At 36.6% G+C, this 17,362-nt stretch overlaps 2 protein-coding genes across 3 annotated transcripts; both read right to left on the bottom strand.

The window, feature by feature from the left end:
- Positions 1-863: 863 nt before the first annotated feature.
- On the bottom strand, positions 864-2,649 carry LOC119078284. The gene is made up of 2 exons (XM_037185775.1): positions 2,571-2,649; positions 864-2,479 (listed from the first exon to the last, which is right to left on the bottom strand). The coding sequence occupies exon 2, from the start codon at positions 2,452-2,454 to the stop codon at positions 1,018-1,020; it is 1,437 nt and encodes a 478-aa protein (XP_037041670.1). The 5' UTR covers positions 2,455-2,479; positions 2,571-2,649; the 3' UTR covers positions 864-1,017.
- Positions 2,650-8,851: 6,202 nt separating this feature from the next.
- LOC119078242 (switch-associated protein 70-like) lies at positions 8,852-16,705 on the bottom strand. 2 transcript variants are annotated; one of them, XM_037185709.1, is made up of 6 exons: positions 16,547-16,705; positions 13,278-13,645; positions 10,585-10,773; positions 10,383-10,520; positions 9,769-10,317; positions 8,852-9,702 (listed from the first exon to the last, which is right to left on the bottom strand). In XM_037185709.1, exons 2-6 carry the CDS (start codon positions 13,374-13,376, stop codon positions 8,950-8,952), a joined length of 1,728 nt encoding a protein of 575 aa, XP_037041604.1. In that variant the 5' UTR covers positions 13,377-13,645; positions 16,547-16,705; the 3' UTR covers positions 8,852-8,949. The 2 variants fall into 2 exon arrangements, with proteins under 2 accessions (XP_037041604.1, XP_037041606.1); XM_037185711.1 differs by lacking the exon at positions 16,547-16,705 and having other exon boundaries at positions 13,278-13,813.
- Positions 16,706-17,362: the final 657 nt, after the last annotated feature.

Below are 17,362 nucleotides of genomic sequence, written 5' to 3'. Positions count from 1 at the left end.
AACTACTTCAAAAGGCTGCTCATGCTGGACCGATCAAAAGAGAGCTATTTTCGTAAATATGTACGACGCCTCAAAGAATATTTAACTGTGCCGTATCTTTTCCGCGGAACTGAGCGAATCCTCTCTTTTAGTTGATCTATTGTTGATATCAATAGATAAAGAGAGTTGTTCCTGTAGATATGTCTGCCGATGCACGGCTAACAATTAAATGTGAATCTCCATTCTTTATCATTGTGTTCAATTGAAGCAATGCCGTGCAGCGAGACTAAGCGAGTCCTCTTTCTTAAACGGTCTGATAGCTTATTTGTCGGTTTACTCCTGACTGTGGGTGAATAAACGGGCTCAACACTAAAATATTCAATATAGACCAGAGCATGAACACCAGCTGTTGTTGCAAGTACTGCATTCATTGTTCGTTTTCCTGAAATCAAAATTCATTCACTTTATTTTTGTCGCTGTACGGCATAGCCCCCACACTGACCAAAAATAAACTGGTTTTATACTAGCCTTCACCGACATAATTCAAAACTGACCCGTGCCAGACCATTCGATGGCATCTCCGATCTTGATGGTCAGTGCCACTTTTAGCTTTTGGGCGCCATCGGGCAATTGGAAAAATAGACGCCAATTTAGTAAAGCCAATTTTTTTTTAAGGACCTCGGGCGCCATTTTCTTCTGCTATCCGTCGGGCGCCACGGGCATTTGCCCAATTGGCCCATATGGAAAAGGCGGCACTGTTGATGGTTCCATCAAAGTTACTTACTCCAATTGTCAATACGAAACACTCACAGAAATATGTAGAGTTGGTAGAGTAATAAAATCCACTATCCAGCGTTGACAAAGCTTTATTTAAATAAATGGTCGACGGAAACTTACAAGTTTAACCAAGAATAATTTTGGCTAACGAAAACATTTATTTGTTGAATGACAATTATAGAAACTGGATGGTTAACTTCAAAGACAATCAAAATGAAAACGCATTCGAACACGTCCAATGACAAATTTCGACAAAATCGATCATTCAGCAAAAGTAATTTTGACATCATCAGGAATGAACTGGCCCAGTTTGTTTCTGATTCTCTTCATCTTGATGTCGTCGTTCACCTTCTTCATGACCACCTCAATCTTATCATGTGGAACAATTTTCATTGTTTCGGCTAGACTGACCAAATTATTCCATAGGGAGTGATGATCGCCACTTCCCTCGAAGCGACTCTTTTCATATACAATAATGTTGGCAGTGCTTCCACTCTCTTGCAGATTGGATATGAATCGTGCAACCATATCATCGAAGCAACGCAATTTGATCACATTCAAATTCTTTAGCAAACCGATTTTCGCCACATCAACACAGTGGCAATTGATGTTACACTGATTGCGTGACGATTCGATTCCGAGAGAACAACGTAGGAAGGACGAATGCAATAACGTCTGCAATTCAATGTCGCCATGGTCATCGCTTGACTTTACGTCAGGTTGACCGTTGCAGAAACAGGGAATCTGTTCTTCCACTTCCAATTCGTCCAAAACAACATCGTCGTACAGCCCCTCGTTTCCAGTTTTCGACATATCCATCACAAACGGGCAGAAAATTCTTACTCGGAGTGTTTTTACGTTGGGAAACATTTCGTGAATTTTGAAGTCTCCGGAGAGTGTGTTCAAGATCAGCTCCTGAACGGTTTCGGAATGGTAGCAATTGTCAAAATATTCGATTGATAGAGCTCTCAAATTGGTTAATCTATTCAGGCAGGTGTGTAAAAATTCACCTTTCTGCTTGAGAAACGGGTTTTCGTCGCTGACACACATTGGTATGATAACAATGGGACAGGTATCAGCAATCTCTCGTAAATCGAACGCGTCAACTTGAGCATTGTTGAAAAAAATCTTCTTTAGACTCGAGTTCAAACTGTTGATGACGTCCGTGGAGAATTTGGGATGATAATGTGTGGGCTCTACACATCCACACACTTTACCTTCGTAGCGTGGAGGGCGTTTGAAGGTTTCTTCGTAAAATTCTTCAGTCAGATGCAGCATCGGTCCGAAATAGAGCTCCTCAATTCCATCGAGACCAGCAATGAAAGTTTCCAGTGTTAGGAACATTGCTTCAGGGTTCGTTACGTCCACCATTTTCTGCTTGTACGTGCACTCTGCTTGTTCCAACAAATTTGCGTCGATCGTCAGTCGTTTGATGTTGCCACACATTGTCCTGACAAGTTTGAGAAACTCTTCATCGTAGAACAGCGGGTCAATCACAATATGAACAACCAGTAAGGCTATGGTCTTCAAAAATTTGATTTCACTCGATCTGTCCAGCGGGACGAAACGCCTTAACGGACGTTTTGTTTCGAATTCGGGATAATCACCAACTGTGGAGTACTGCAGTGAATCTTTATGCAGCAACAGAATTACGTTCGGTGTTTTATATTGTTCATGCTGATCGAGCGAAGCTGCCATTTTATTCGGCGCGGAGTCTGGATGTCTACAAATTATTTCCAGTAGATGGAATTATTTAGGGCGAGCCGTCTGGAAGCCGATAGAATTCGAATTGACTGTGTTGAAGCCAGACTTATATAGTGATTGGGAGAATCAAATTTCAGCAGCAGCTTCAGCAGTTTTTTTTGTTCACCAACTTTGTGAACTTCTGTTAATCAATTTGCATTTGCGAAATTTTTAACAATGGTCTGATTGGTAACTACTACAACAAAACAAAGATAAAGCAGACTTATTTCTATAAGTCGAATCCGCGCAAAAAATTCGTAAAATTCAGGCTGGGTAGTCACGTAGATATGGGATTTTTTCCGATTTTTTCTGAACTGTTACTCATTTTCAGACTTCAGGTAAATTCGGGTCAGATCAATTCATAATCCCAAGTCAACCTGAAGTCAGGTTCAGTGTTCAAGAGATACTTGACTTGGTTCGAGTCTCAATTTCTAACAATGAATGAAGCTTTGCTGACCGTATCAGCTCGGTCTCATGGTTGGCACTACTGGTACTATACATCATACAACTATTTACTTCTACGTAGAGGTAGCCACTAAGTTTCAAAGAGAGCCGACTTGTAATCGGTGAAAGAACTAGTGCTCAGTATCAATCATGATTTGCGTTTGTGCCTTGAAGTTATTCATTTATAAAACGTTATCAGTTCTCAGTACACCCTTTTCTAACGTACAGATTCGTATCGAGAATATTTATTTAACGTTTCATACTGCTATTTCGCTACAGCCAAGGACAGTCAAAAAAGTGTATTTTTATGATTTTCGTGTTTATCGATTTCAGCTGTTTTAACAATACAAATTTCAATGGCAAAACAGCTGAAATCGATGAAACACGTATAGAATAAAAATTCACTTTTTTGACTGTCCCAGGCTGTAGAGTGATAACCGAATATGTTACCAGACTGGAGAGCCGGCGACTTTTAGCCGCCTAAGGTAATATGATATCGCACAAAAAATAACATCAACACCCAGACTTACTGAACAATCGCAACAATCTTAAGCAGATAAAAAGATTTTTTTAATAAACAAAAATTGTTCATTTAGCCGCCGCCAGCCTACTTTTTTACCGGCGGCTACTCCTGGCCGCCGTCATCCTTTTTTCATCGGCTTAGCCGAGCTAGCCGCCAGCCGCCGACCTTTTTTTAACGGCTATACGCCGCCGTCAATTTTATCACGGCTCTCCAGTCTGTATGTTACTTTTTTTGATGAAGTTATTTTTAGCAGATTAACACAAAATCTTTTGTTTTATTAGCTGTCTTCTCGCACATTTTACTATGGCTATGGCCACAATCAACGCACTTCAAGCAAAAGTGGTACTCTTAATAGGGTACTGAAACTTGACAGTGCTCCATACAAAATTTTATTTTACACTGTAAAACGAGTGGGGATAAAATTTCATACAAAAAGTACTCTATTTGGCAGCTGTCATTAATAGCACTTTTGCTTGAAGTGCGTTGCCATAATGAACATATAACTAGTATTCAAAAGCACTGTTTTTAATGAAATCAAATAAATGATGTTTACAGCCTTGCAAACAGCCCAAGGAGTGGCTCCGTTTACGCTCCGTTTACGGTTTGAACAAAAGAAAAGAGGCGTGGTTTCGCTCAACGGAGGCTAAACAGCGTAAGTCGAAATCAAGCATAAAGTATGGTTTCCACTCAACAAAAACTAGTAGTAGTAGTAGTATTTATTTACAAAAACAATGTATTGTACAAATTTTTTTTAGTAAAAAAAAGGTAACAGCAATTTTCTCTCTCTTTCATACAACACAATCAAACAAATCATCAATTCCAGCGAATTTCTTCATTTAAGGAATTTGATTGGTAGTTAAAAATATTAGTAATTGCTTCAAGACAGCAAAAATTAAATTAAGTCATAATCTCATTTGAGATCGAATAATAATCAAAACAATAAATATAATTTCGATAATTTATCAAGCTGTTCTTTTTGCAACAGCCACAATTTCAGATTTTTTTTATATTTACTAAAATTTTGCAATTCAGCAATCTGATCAGGAACATGGTTGAACATACGTGGACCAATAAAACTAATTCCACTCATACCAATATTCGTTCTAGTACCTCGATAATACAGAGCATTTTGTGATCGCCTATAATGCTCATGCATAGTTCCCTCGAACTCGATTGTAGAATAACTTCTACCTAAGACCCTATTTTTCACAAACAGGCAAACCTGATAACAATACAATCCTTTCAACGGGAGCACTCCAGTTAAACCATACAACTCACTCGTTGAATACATCATCGGCAAACTATATATCGACTTCAAAACCCTATTTTGCAATACCTGCAGAGGTTTGAGATGACAAACCGCAGCAGAACCCCATAATATACACAGATAATTTAGATGACAATGAATCATAGAAAAATACAATAACAGTAATACTTTTTTAGGCAAAAAATATGAAAGCTTTCTCAAAATTCCAACTCTGACGGATAATTTAGAGCAAAGGTAATTTATATGACTTTTCCAAGTAACGTGCTTATCAAGAATAATTCCTAAATATCTAAATTCACTAACTTCGTCAATGTTTATTCCATTATAATTTAACAATATAACTGGTAACAATTTCCTCCTCGCACACATATTCATAAACTTCGTCTTCTGGACATTTAAAGTCAGCTTATTCAGTCTAAAATATTCGCTCAACTTATCTAAATCGCGTTGCGCATTTACTTCATTAACCTCATAATCTTTGTTCACATAATATAAAAAGGTGTCATCAGCGAACAAATTCGGCGCACAGTTAAGCCCTAAATTACCAATATCGTTAATATAAATCAAAAACAGAAGCGGACCAAGCACGCTTCCCTGAGGCACACCACAATATATACCCATCATCGCACTTGAGCTACCATTCACACAAACAAACTGCTTACGTTCCCTTAGATAACCCTTCAACAAATTCAATACTGGACCTCTTATACCTGCTTTTTCTAACTTATACAGCAAAATCGCATGATCCACAGTATCAAACGCTTTAGCTAGGTCTAGGAAAATCGCGAGAACGTAATTATCTTTGTCAATTGCCTGTATTATCTTATCCAGTAACTCTGTCGCAGCAGACTCAGTATTTGACCTTGAACGGAATCCATACTGGAATTTATAAAAAAAATTGTTACTATCCAAAAATTCCGTAATACGCCTATGAATCAACTTTTCCAATATCTTGTTAAGTATACTGCGTGTGAGAGCCGTGAGAGAGCGAGCTGTCAAGTTAACAAAACAAAAATTGAAATAATTCAATTTTGTCTCTCTCATGGACTCTGTCACACGGAGTACTTTTTTGGTAAGTGGAAATCAAATATTTGTAAATCAAATATAACGAAAAATACATTTATGCAAAATCATTCTTAGGGCTCTTCCTTTCATTTTTAAATATGCTGAGTGAGTATATCGCGTATATTCTTAGTATATCCAGTATATTCCGTATATCGAGTATAAGTATATCAAACAAAATGCCAGTATGTAGCTTGCGATCTCAGGAGTCTGGCAAGGTAATTAGTTTTTCAATAGGACTTATATCGGCTGATCGATAAGACTTTGAAATCATGTGCCAATCGTTTACAAAAACAAACCAATAATTTCCAAAGTCTTATCACTCAGCCAATGTTGGTCCTATTGAAAAACTAATTACCTTGCCAGACTCCTGAGATCACAAGCTACACACTGGTATTTTGTTTCATTTTTCTAAATGAGGCGGTTGTCAAACTCAAACGACTTATACTCGATAAACGGAATGTACGAAGATATACTCGATATACTGGATATACTCAGAATATACACGATATTCTCGATATACTCAGTATCCCAACAAAAATCTCTTCGAGAAAAGTGTGACGCAGTCTTTGAAATACAATTTCTAAAATGAATGATATCGGAGTTGACGCTTTCAGCTTCGTTACGCAAAAATTAAATTTTACACCCAATTAGTTCAAACAAGCTGGCTTAGGTTTTCTCATCATCTGCCGAATAATTTTTACAAAAAAAATTTAGACTGGAAACAACCAAAATTTTACCAAAAAAATCTGCGTCGCATGTGGCAGATAAATTTTCTTGCTGGTCTGTTCTTGAACATCTGCCACTTTGCGACTTTGACGAAATTCGAAAATTTGACGAAATTCGAAAATTTGACGAAATTTGAAAATTTGACGAAATTTGACGAAATTCGAAAATTTGACGAAATTCAAAAATTTGACGAAATTTGAAAATTTGACGAAATTTGACGAAATTTGACGAAATTCGAAAATTTAACGAAATTTGACGAAATTTAACGAAATTCGAAAATTTGAGGAAATTTAACGAAATTCGAAAATTTGACGAAATTTGACGAAATTCGAAAATTTGACGAAATTCGAAAATTTGACGAAATTTGAAAATTTGACGAAATTTGACGAAATTCGAAAATTTGACGAAATTTGAAAATTTGACAAAAATCGAAAATTTGACGAAATTCAAAAATTTGACGAAGAAAGTAATTCTCTATCTGCCACCATTCAAGAAATATCTCCAAAACCCCAATTGACCCACCCATTTCCAACTTTCGACATTTTTCACATATGCCCCTCTGTTCTACTCGTAAAACTCTGAGACTTTGCCGAAGAAAGTAACTCTCTATCTGTCACCATTCAAGAAATACCTCTAAAAACATAATTGACCCACCCATTTCCAACTTTCGACATTTTTCACATATGCCCCTCTGTTCTACTCGTAAAACTCTGAGACTTTGCCGAAGAAAGTAATTCTCTATCTCTCATAACCCAAAAAAATATTAGTTCTTTTCATCCAACGCTCGAGTAGCTCAAAATTTGGTCACTCTAATCACTCTAGCTCAAACGAATCTGACCCGATTTTTTTAATTATTTTTTTGTTCGAATCGTGTTACGAATACCTTTTATTTGATGGGTCGCACGCGTCTGTAGGTTTCAATACAGCTAAGCTACAGCCGAAAACGCGTTCCCGACCCTCGAAAACCACACTCAGAAACCACTTAGGCCAATAAAACAAAATTCTGGTTTTTCCTGGGGTAATGGCGTATCACATTTTCATTTTTATGCCCACCCTGAGGTTCCTGCAAAATTTCATGGAGATTGGCTGACTAGTTTCCGAGATCGACCGTCGATAGATAGACAGACAGATAGATAGACAGATAGATAGAAACATACAGAGTAAGTTGAAAGATTTTGATTGTTTGGAAAACGTTAATTTGGTGCATTTTCTATCAAAATGACCAACTTCAAAACGATGTATCTCCGGCAATTTTAAAGTTACATAGTCGATTTATAGCTCGTTTTGCTCGTATTTGAAGCACGAATAAGATAGAATAGGATTTGTGGTGATACAGGCCAAAGGAAAGAAACTTAAATTCTCGCCTATATATAGTTGCCGCGTCTCAAAAAAATTTCTTCGTTCTTTTTTTGGAAGTTAGACTGCGTCAAGTCCTCCGCTATCGCTTCGGACATGATATTTGTAAATGAAGGAAAGAGCCCGAAGGATTACGAATTAACACCTATAGTATTGGTACTATACTGAAATTTCGTGGTTTTACCCCACCCAAAGTGATATCAATGTCTAAAGAAATAGTGACACCGGTCATTTTACTAAGACTATATTATACCTAGGTTGGTATAATTACTCTAAGTCATTTTAGATACAAATTTTAAAAGGACATTTTCAATACCATAGCAAAATCCTTCTATCCTCCCTTCTCTGATATCAGCCAGATCATTCACTTATTTTAGTCATGGTCTTGTAAACGGCTGTCGTTTAGAAATAATCGTTACTGATTTTAAATACGAAACTATTATAGTTCTTTTCAAAAGAATCTTTTGTATATCGCAACGCAACCTAATATGTGATTACTCGTTCATCGCGTTGAGTATTTCAAAAATAATTCTTGCTTCTTACGCTCAACGATTCCGATTATTTTATTTGTTTTTGCGATAAAGCAAATGTTTGTCAACTCATTGAGCACGTCTATTTCATCAGTCCACTATAGTGACGACAAAAATAAGCAATGAACTCTGGCTAATGTGGTCGTTCATGGTAAAACAACTGAAATGTTTATATCAGTCTGAGTTGAAATTACTTTTTGGATTTGCTGAAAATATGGAATAAACAGAAAGAGAGTCAGAGTTGTTTTATTTTAGGGTCATGGCATCTTTGGGGGTCGGTACACCTAGTGAGTTAAAGTGGCATTGTTTCAAAGACTTTGAATCAAAGTGCATTGCATATGAAATCGTACAGACAACTGCGCTTCGTATACGAGTTGAATCAACTTTGTAGTGCGCATATTATATCAAGTTCAAGGGTTTCAAATGACATAGCAGACGAACAACGATGAATGTCTTTTAATAAGAATTAGTACAAAAGTTAGTTCGACAGAATTATTTTACGATTTTTCTTTTTTTTTTTTTGGTTAGCTGATACAACTCTAATGGTCAGATCCAGTCGACATTTCATCTGAAGTTGGCATAGACGGGGATGGTAATGATACTGGTGGTGGTATTTTAACTCGTTCTCGATTAGTCGATTTTACGTCAATGTGAATGGGTCGTTCACGATTCGAATGCATAAAGGACAAAGCTCGCCGAACCCGTTCACCATCTCTCGGTGGTGATATGACTTGTATCCGTGCCTCCAGCCGTTCCTTCGTCTCCTCAGAATGCAGTATTTTGAAACGTGCTTGTTTCAGTTCAAGGTCCAGTCGTTGCCGCTCATCTTCTACTTCCTTTAACTTCTGTTCGGCATCTTTTAAACATTGTTCTCTCTCCCGTTGGGTTATTTCGAATTGCAGTCGTTTCTCACGTTCCTTTTCAAGTAGATTTCGTTGTTCCTCTTGTAATTGCTCTAATTCTTCTCGTTTCTCCCATTCTTCGGCTAAGACTCGTGCTTGCAACGCACGAACAATTTCTTCGTCCCGTTTCGCTTGCGATTCTTCGGACAATAGGTTTTCGAGGGTCAATTTTATATCCTCTAATTCTGCTACTCTGCGGGAATCTTCTCGGGCAACCAATTCTAGTTCACGTGCTTGACTCTCTGCCGCTGCCCTAGCTAGTTTTTCCAGTTCCAATTGGGATTTCGCTGTCTCTGCTTCTTGTAAATGTCTATTTTTCACCAGTTCCTCCTCCATTTTAAGATTCTTTTCTTCATCCCGCTTTTGACGACGTCGATTGACGATATTACGCTAAAGTTTTTGAAAGATTTAGTGAAAGATAATCATCAGCACTCTCATAGAAGACGTAATTCATACCTGAAAACCCTCTTTGCCCATCGAATATGTAATTGCTAGTTGAAGTGCAGCGATCCACTGCATCCGTGACCGGTGATCTTGAGTACCCAACTCGAAATTTCTCTCTCCCGCTGATATAATAAACTTCAAAACTTTGTCTGCTTTAGCTGATGACTTGCTGGATGGACGAACCATGCAATTGGGATCGAGAATGATCGTACCACACAGCTCTTTTTGGTTCCGATTCTTGTAGTAATTGAGTTCACACGGTTGAAGAACGAACCAATACTCTTTCAGCGATGGAAGTAGATAGCCCCGACGAAGAAGATATCCCTTCTTAATCACATCGTTTATGTATGTTTGGTAAAGCTCTTCAATTGCTTCGTTCAATGCAAATTCTGACAAAGTTTTGTACTCGCCAAGATCCATAGAATGAAGAAACTCTTCAAACGATAAGTACCTCGGATTGGACATCAGATTGATGTATCGTTTATCTGACTCGAAATCCAATCCAGTACCTGTGATTAATTGTTGTAGGATATGACCTGCTTCCGATGAATGTATGAGTACCTTAGCAGATAAGAAAGCAACACATTTATTATTGGTTTATCGTAATGGTCATCATAAGTCCTAACCTGGCACTGATTGCTTTCATTATTCGATATAAAATCGCTGAGCATACAAAATATTCGAAACAATTTGTACAGGTAAGTTTCAGCTACTAACTTTTCGTAGGACGACAGAAACGTTTTGCGACACACCAACCAGCAAATCTGCATCAAAAGGTTCGAAAGTGAAATATTTTCATGGTATAATAGTACGTGTCCGTTTCCATACCTCTTCAATCTTCGACTCGTAGTTTCGAATATCGGCTAGTGTGGTGGTATTGGGCAGTGTAACAAAGACTTCTTGTAGTAAATAGTAGCGGAAGTGTAAAAAGTTCAAACGTGATGTTGATCGAAAGTTTTCAAGTCCTTTTTCGACGCCATACAGATCGAATAGGGAAGCAATGTTTGCTGTGAGAACCTAGAGAAATTTAGTGGAAAGAATGAAATTATTTATTCGAAATGAATCTAACATAGACTAAAACTTCTATTATTTTTATGGTCATCACTGTAGACCAGAGGTAGTGAAATTTCAGTATAAATTTGCTTCAGTTGTTTTTTAGCTGATCCACACATACAATCAAAACTGTTTATACGGTTGAAGCTGCTACACGCACGCACGTATAAAGGCGAATAAGAAGTTTTGATTGTTTCTGTGGATCAGCTGAGAAACAGCTAAAGAAAATTCATGCTGAAATTTCACTGCCTCTAACTGTTGCTGCATCGCATTATTCTTATCAAAATTCATACCGTCTCAAGAAAATTACCCTCACAAATCAGAAAATTTCCAAGCTCAGATTTGGTAAGGTACCAAATCTTTCCTCGTTCCTCCACCTTTCACGGACGGAAAGAATACAAATTCACGATGGGGTTATGTTCAAAACTTAAATAGAGTCGCGATACCACCTCTGATTTTTTTTCATGTTAATATTGAGGGACACGAATACTATAAGGAACCATATTCAGTTCCCGGATCCTTCCAGTCGTTTCGGAGAACCTGGAGAATCTGGAGTCGGTTAAGGCTGACCTCGCTAGCCGTTAGAGGAAATTTACCATAAAAATATGTGGAAATCAGCTGTAACCGACACCAGATACACGTAATTAATGTAAGAGTTGCTTCAAATAACTGAAACCACTTATTTATGAAGAATGGATAACAATTCCACTCATCCTAAAGGAACGGGCACTTGGAGAGAGATGGTAAATTGAAAATTTCGTTGTAGAGTGACCTTGCTGCAAACAAAATGTCGTAACAGATACTTGTTGTGAGGCTGTAATGGCAAGTGTGGTATCGTTGTAAAGCTTATACTACTGGCTGATCAGGCATTATTGCTTTGTTGCAAGATGTATTACAGAGGATGTATTAGGTGTATTACATAGGAGTTCAAGTTTCGCCGAGGATGATGAAAACACGGCAGAGTAAAAGTACTTTTACTCTGCCGTGATGAAAATAAACTTTTTCAAATATTGTACAATTCAGACAAATTTTGTAAAATCCATTCACAGCGTGCAACGCACTGCTCCTAGCATGAACATAAGAAATATTTGGAGGCTGATGAAGTCACAGTAGGCACTGCGTTTCTTTCGTGAAGATAGGTGACTTGTTTTAGTTGTGTGAGTTCAAACACACAATACAATCAATCTTAAGCGGTAGCTCTCATCACAAAAGCCTCCAAATTCGACGTTTGTCAAAGTAGTGTTCATGCTAGGAGCAGTGCGTTGCAGCGTGTCATCCTTTACCAATTTCGCCATTCAAAGAGTTTCAAACTCTCTTCATGTTGGACATATCACGATTTATAATTGTCGAAATTTCGACTTTAGCTGGCTGTGGCTACGTGGTCAGTTTGTCGAGGGAAGCCAGTTCAACAAGAATTACCTTAGAATTAGTTCCTCTATCCGTTGCGATAACAATCTGTATTCAAATTGACTCGTCGATCCAGCACAGCCATGAGTTCCATGGGTTCTCCGAAACGGCTGGATGGATCCGCGAACTGAATGTGGTTCCTTATAGTACTCGTGTCCCTCAATAAGAACATGAAGACTCTATTTAAGTTTTGTTCAACACCGCCGTGTATTAAATATGTGGTATCGGGGATACCAAGAAAATAAAAATTGGAAACTGATTGTGAATTTTCCATTTACACTCAAGATCGAGTTCTCATCTTTTCCAATTTTCACTTTCTCTATATTTCTCTGTATGGACACAAGTGTACCCTAGAATAGGAATCGTAAACGTAGCTATTTCGCGCTCCATGGGCTCCCTGGCAGCCGAATCTGTTACTTTATTTGTTTTAAGTATTTTCAACAGGTTTTGTCACGAAATCTTTTACTTAATTAATTGTTTCACGCATTTTGATGTAATAAGTGCATTTCCTGTAGCGTTCGTCGCTTTTTTTGTCATCAAACTCCTTAACAGATGAAATAGCTGACTAGGAAACTATGATATTAGGACTGCTCTTTATTAACCTTATGCTTGTGCCTGCTTCCGCAAAACATTGTTCATAATCCAAAACCGTCCAAAAATGTTCAATTTTTTGATCAGAGAGCAACATAAAGCGCACAAACTGTAACCATACTCAAAATGAGGTGTTTCATATTACATAAAAATTCAAATTAATGCAGCGTAGCTCCAGTATGCTAAATAGTAATTATAAGGAGAGTATACTTGAGAGTATGCCAAGAGACTAACTACACTATTCTTGAAACCTCCACTACTTGAGTTATTACTAGCGAAAACTGTTTTGACGAGCCATTTTGGTCAAAGGATGGACTGAGTCATTCGAAAAATTTAAGAAAGCGAAACGAATCGCCTTCCGTCCGTTTACAGAGCACTGATTCTAATAATGGTAAAATCATCACGTGAACTTGCAATGTCACTCTAATACTACGTCGATCCGCATAGTCTTTACACTACCATCGTCTTACCTTTAATTTACTTTTGTTAACCGCTCCCGGTTCTTCTTGTTGCAGCGCATTGAATGCCTGCCAAATTGCGTTCGTAACGTTCCTCAACAGTCCCGCCATTGAATCAACAAATGTGTACGATCATCACTTTCATTCATTTAAACTAATTTCACTATTTTCATTCAACCTCCTATAACCTAGTGGTATGCGCACTCACATATGGAATGTGGCACTGTGTCGTTTGTTTGTTGTGTTCTGGTTGTATTTTATGAAAGAAATTGCACTGTTGCAGATAAACTTCTTCACTTGATTAAAGTCTCTTGAATTTTATAATATTTTTTATTGTTTTCCACACGAATCGAAAATTCAAACTCTTTTTCAAAATTATACTGCTGCAACACACATCGCACATTATTATTATTATTATTTTGTTTGTGTGTTATATCTCTACTTTATCATGTAATAATTATTTATATATAGGAAACTATATAATGTAGAAAACGAGTTTTTTTTATATGGTAATCTCATGGAAACTCGTATTTTGCTGAGTGTTTTTTTTTTCATCTTTTTCTCAAAAAAATATTGTTTGTAGTTTCCTTTTTTGAAAAGATGTGAGTAATGAAATATATATCACCCAGCCAGACACATGCTCGGCTCGGCATGATCTCTATAACACTTTGAAGTGCATGTAAAATTGTTTATAATCGGCTTCATCTATCATTGGAAAATGCTTTTGCAAAGTGGATTGAAAAATCCAGGTCCATTACGAATGAGCTTTGCTCATTATACACTTGATCAATTTTTCAATTTTTATGGAAATAAAATCGCATTAAATGCTTCAAATTCCTTATGCGGTCTCATTGTATGAATATATTTCCTAACAACCTTCATAAAATTATTAAAAATACTTTCGCAATACGATAATAATTTTAATAAAGTTTAACTCAGTTAAATATGTGGCATTGATGTGCCAAAAAAATGGTAAAAATTTTGAGAGAAAAATATGTTTTGAGCAGAAAATACTTGAAAAGTTAATAGACAAGTGGATTCATCAAGCATTTTGAAGTTTTCATGTTCACAAGGTCGTTGCATTCATTGTCTGACAGAAACTTCCATAAGTTTAACAAAACCAATTTGCATTCAATTTGAATCGGTCAAAGTGAACCTCTTTGGAATGAATCTCATTTCAAAATTGAATTGGCGCCACTTGAAAATGACGGTGTGATTCTTATCATAGCTCATAGAGGTGACTACCTAGAGGAATTATGACCGAAATTCATTGAAAAATTGTATCACACACACCACTAACACGAAAACGTCAACTTTGCTTTGCTTTTGACATTATCAGTCCCTTTACTTTTGACATTAAGAGTCCCTTGTACTGTCTGTACACGGAGCTGTCACACACACATTCAAATATATGATTTTTCATTTTAATTTGTCAGTTTGTTCTATTGAGAAGGCCCTTGTCATAGCTATCCTTCATCTAAACTGCATCTTTTTCAGGGTATTAATATGGTCTCATATCGACAGAAGCTTGTGTAATGTCAATAAATTAAGGTATAGTCCACAGCCCACAGTCTTCCGAAATCGAACTCATTTTCCAGTAGACTTATTTATGTGGGATTATAAAGGTATTATTAAGTCATAAGTCAACCACCTATAAAGTGAAAGTTATAAGTTCATAAGTTTATAGGTCAAAAGTATGAACGTCGAAAGTTCTCGAGATGGGAAGATAGTGGATCAGATAGAGCAAATAAACTCTAGGAACCAACCTACAGTGATATCAATAATCACAAAAATTTAAAAGACAACCAACAAAATCATGTAATATCCACTAAAATCGATTAAAATCTTGAAGTTCTTGGACTAAGAAAAGATAGGAGCGACAGGAGGACGAATAAATTTTGCATCATAATGCCTAATGTAAAAAATCTGGGAAATACCATCGAAAAATGATGTTCCTGACTCCGTCGGCAGTTGCAGCTCTTCAGGATGAATAGCTATGGAAGCTTCGGAAAATTTATTCCAAAAGTCAGAAGAATTACAATGACCAAATTATTTTTCTTCGTTGACTATTTTTGACTCTTCTCAGCCCAAGAGCATCAAGATTTTGATGTATTTCACATGATTTTGTGGGTTGACATCTATATTTTTGGGATTATTGACGTCACTGTAGGTTGGTTCCTAAAGGTTAATTGCTCTATATGAGCCACTATCTTGCCCTTCCTATGATTTTAGACTTTTGACCTATAAACTTATGAACGTACAACTTTCACTTAATATGTGGTTGACTTATAACTTATGACTTATAACTGCCTGACTTATAACCAATACCCTCTCTAGCAAACAAACTACTTTTATTAAGGTGGTGAAAGAATCAAGTAGCCTTTGGAATTTATATGTAAATTACATAAATTACAGCGTTGTCAGTCAAAATGTAGAATAGTGTTTGTAGAATACAAAGATATTAGGTGTGAATTTGACACACAGTGCTGAGAGTTTGGTTGCTAGAGAGAGTATTGCTTATAACGTATAACTGACTTACTTATAAATTTGGATTTATAAGTTGAATTATAAGTTATACGTCATTTGCGCAAACTGTCTAGTTGAGTGCAAGATTTTTATCAATCTGAGTAAAGAGTTTTATCTTTCACAATATCATTCAGAAACTTTTTTTGGTAAAACATTTTCCCAAATTTTTCTTAATTTTACCAAAAATATAAAATCATTCTCAAAAATTTAGGAAAATGTCTTCTCAAAAATAGTGTCTGGTTTAATTTCTTTCTGAATCTATCATTTCATTGGTTTTAACATCCAATTTATAATATAAAAGAACGCTAGATAGAGCTGGTCACACTAATTTTTGCCGTTAGTGTCGATAACAGATGGGAGCCTTTAGGGAACCTTTATTGTACATGCATGAGTCATCTACCAATTACTCCGGAATTTTAAGGATCATCCGTAACGTGCTCTACATAAAGGTGTTGCATTTCCCGAACAACATTCTTTTAAGTCTCTAATGACTAATAAGTCAAAGTCTCTTTTCGGCTTGCTTCTAACTCTAACTAGCTGTTGACGAATGAATTATATCCTCGACTTTTATTTGTTTATAATGCACATAACACCAACGAATTTATTTTTCCGATTTGTTTACATTTGTTTTTGGGAAAACAGTAAAATCATTAGTGAATTTCCATTAATTTTATAGTAAAATGTTAATCAAAAGTCTTTTTTAAAACGGATTTTCAGTCGATTTTTTTTGTTAATTATTTTGAATCACTACGCACACATCACCACACTACAACATCACCCACAATTCCATTTAACATCAAGCAATGGTAAAGACAAAAAATAAGACGCGAGCTGAGACAAATTTTTGGTGAATGAGTTAAACGTAACGATCACAAATGAATAAACTCAGCCAAGTACACGTAGAATCTTTGAACTGTTAAATATATTGAATGGGTTGAGTGGAGACAAAAATTTCAACTTCCAGTCGACTCTTTTATGTCGCATATTCAGTTCGTATAAGTCGTATGAGATTTATATGCACAAATTTTGATCGGATGTACGTACATATATAAGACATGACTCATTTCAATAAAAAACAAAATTAAATAATTTCTTCGCTAACATGAGAGGCAATGTTGAATGCATTTGTACTTCTGTCTGTGTTATTGTAAAAAAAGCAAAGAAATTTAATGGAACTGAGTGGTCAGCAGTCACTTAGTGAGACTTTTTTTGCAACAAGTATGACTAGACTAGACTACCTACGGACCGAACAGGTTACAAATTCTTCGAAAGAAGCGTCAATGTGGAGGTTTATAGTTTTCTCTTATGTTAAAATAAAATATGTGAAAGAGTTTGTTCCGAACACCAAGCTGTACTTTAAACAAAAAGAAGTAACAGACGACATAGGCTAGGTGGTTGGGAAAATCTTGATCTGTGTAATTTCAGTGTTAAATTTACGATTCAACAGTCACGAAAGCGCTGAACTTTAGTGGGATAAACCGGCAAACCAGAACATGTAAGGCTTATAAATTCCTGCGTGAAGAATATTGTACATTCTGACAAGACACGCTCATTTGATTCGGGCACAGTCC

Source organism: Bradysia coprophila, unplaced genomic scaffold (genome assembly GCF_014529535.1).
Source record: "Bradysia coprophila strain Holo2 unplaced genomic scaffold, BU_Bcop_v1 contig_248, whole genome shotgun sequence".
NCBI classification, from domain to species: Eukaryota; Metazoa; Arthropoda; class Insecta; order Diptera; family Sciaridae; genus Bradysia; species Bradysia coprophila.
Note: the sequence above shows the minus strand (reverse complement) of the source record. Positions and strands in the feature narration are given on the sequence as shown.

Bases quoted from the DNA above. Each gene is read 5' to 3' on its own strand.
- LOC119078242 (XM_037185709.1), bottom strand. From the start codon at position 13,376: ATGGCGGGACTGTTGAGGAACGTTACGAACGCAATTTGGCAGGCATTC. The intron at 10,774-13,277 runs GTAAGACGATGG...AAATTTCTCTAG, and splicing joins TTAACAAAAGTAAATTAAAG to GTTCTCACAGCAAACATTGC. The intron at 10,318-10,382 runs GTTAGGACTTAT...TTATCTGCTAAG, and splicing joins ATGAAAGCAATCAGTGCCAG to GTACTCATACATTCATCGGA.
- LOC119078284 (XM_037185775.1), bottom strand. From the start codon at position 2,454: ATGGCAGCTTCGCTCGATCAGCATGAACAATATAAAACACCGAACGTA.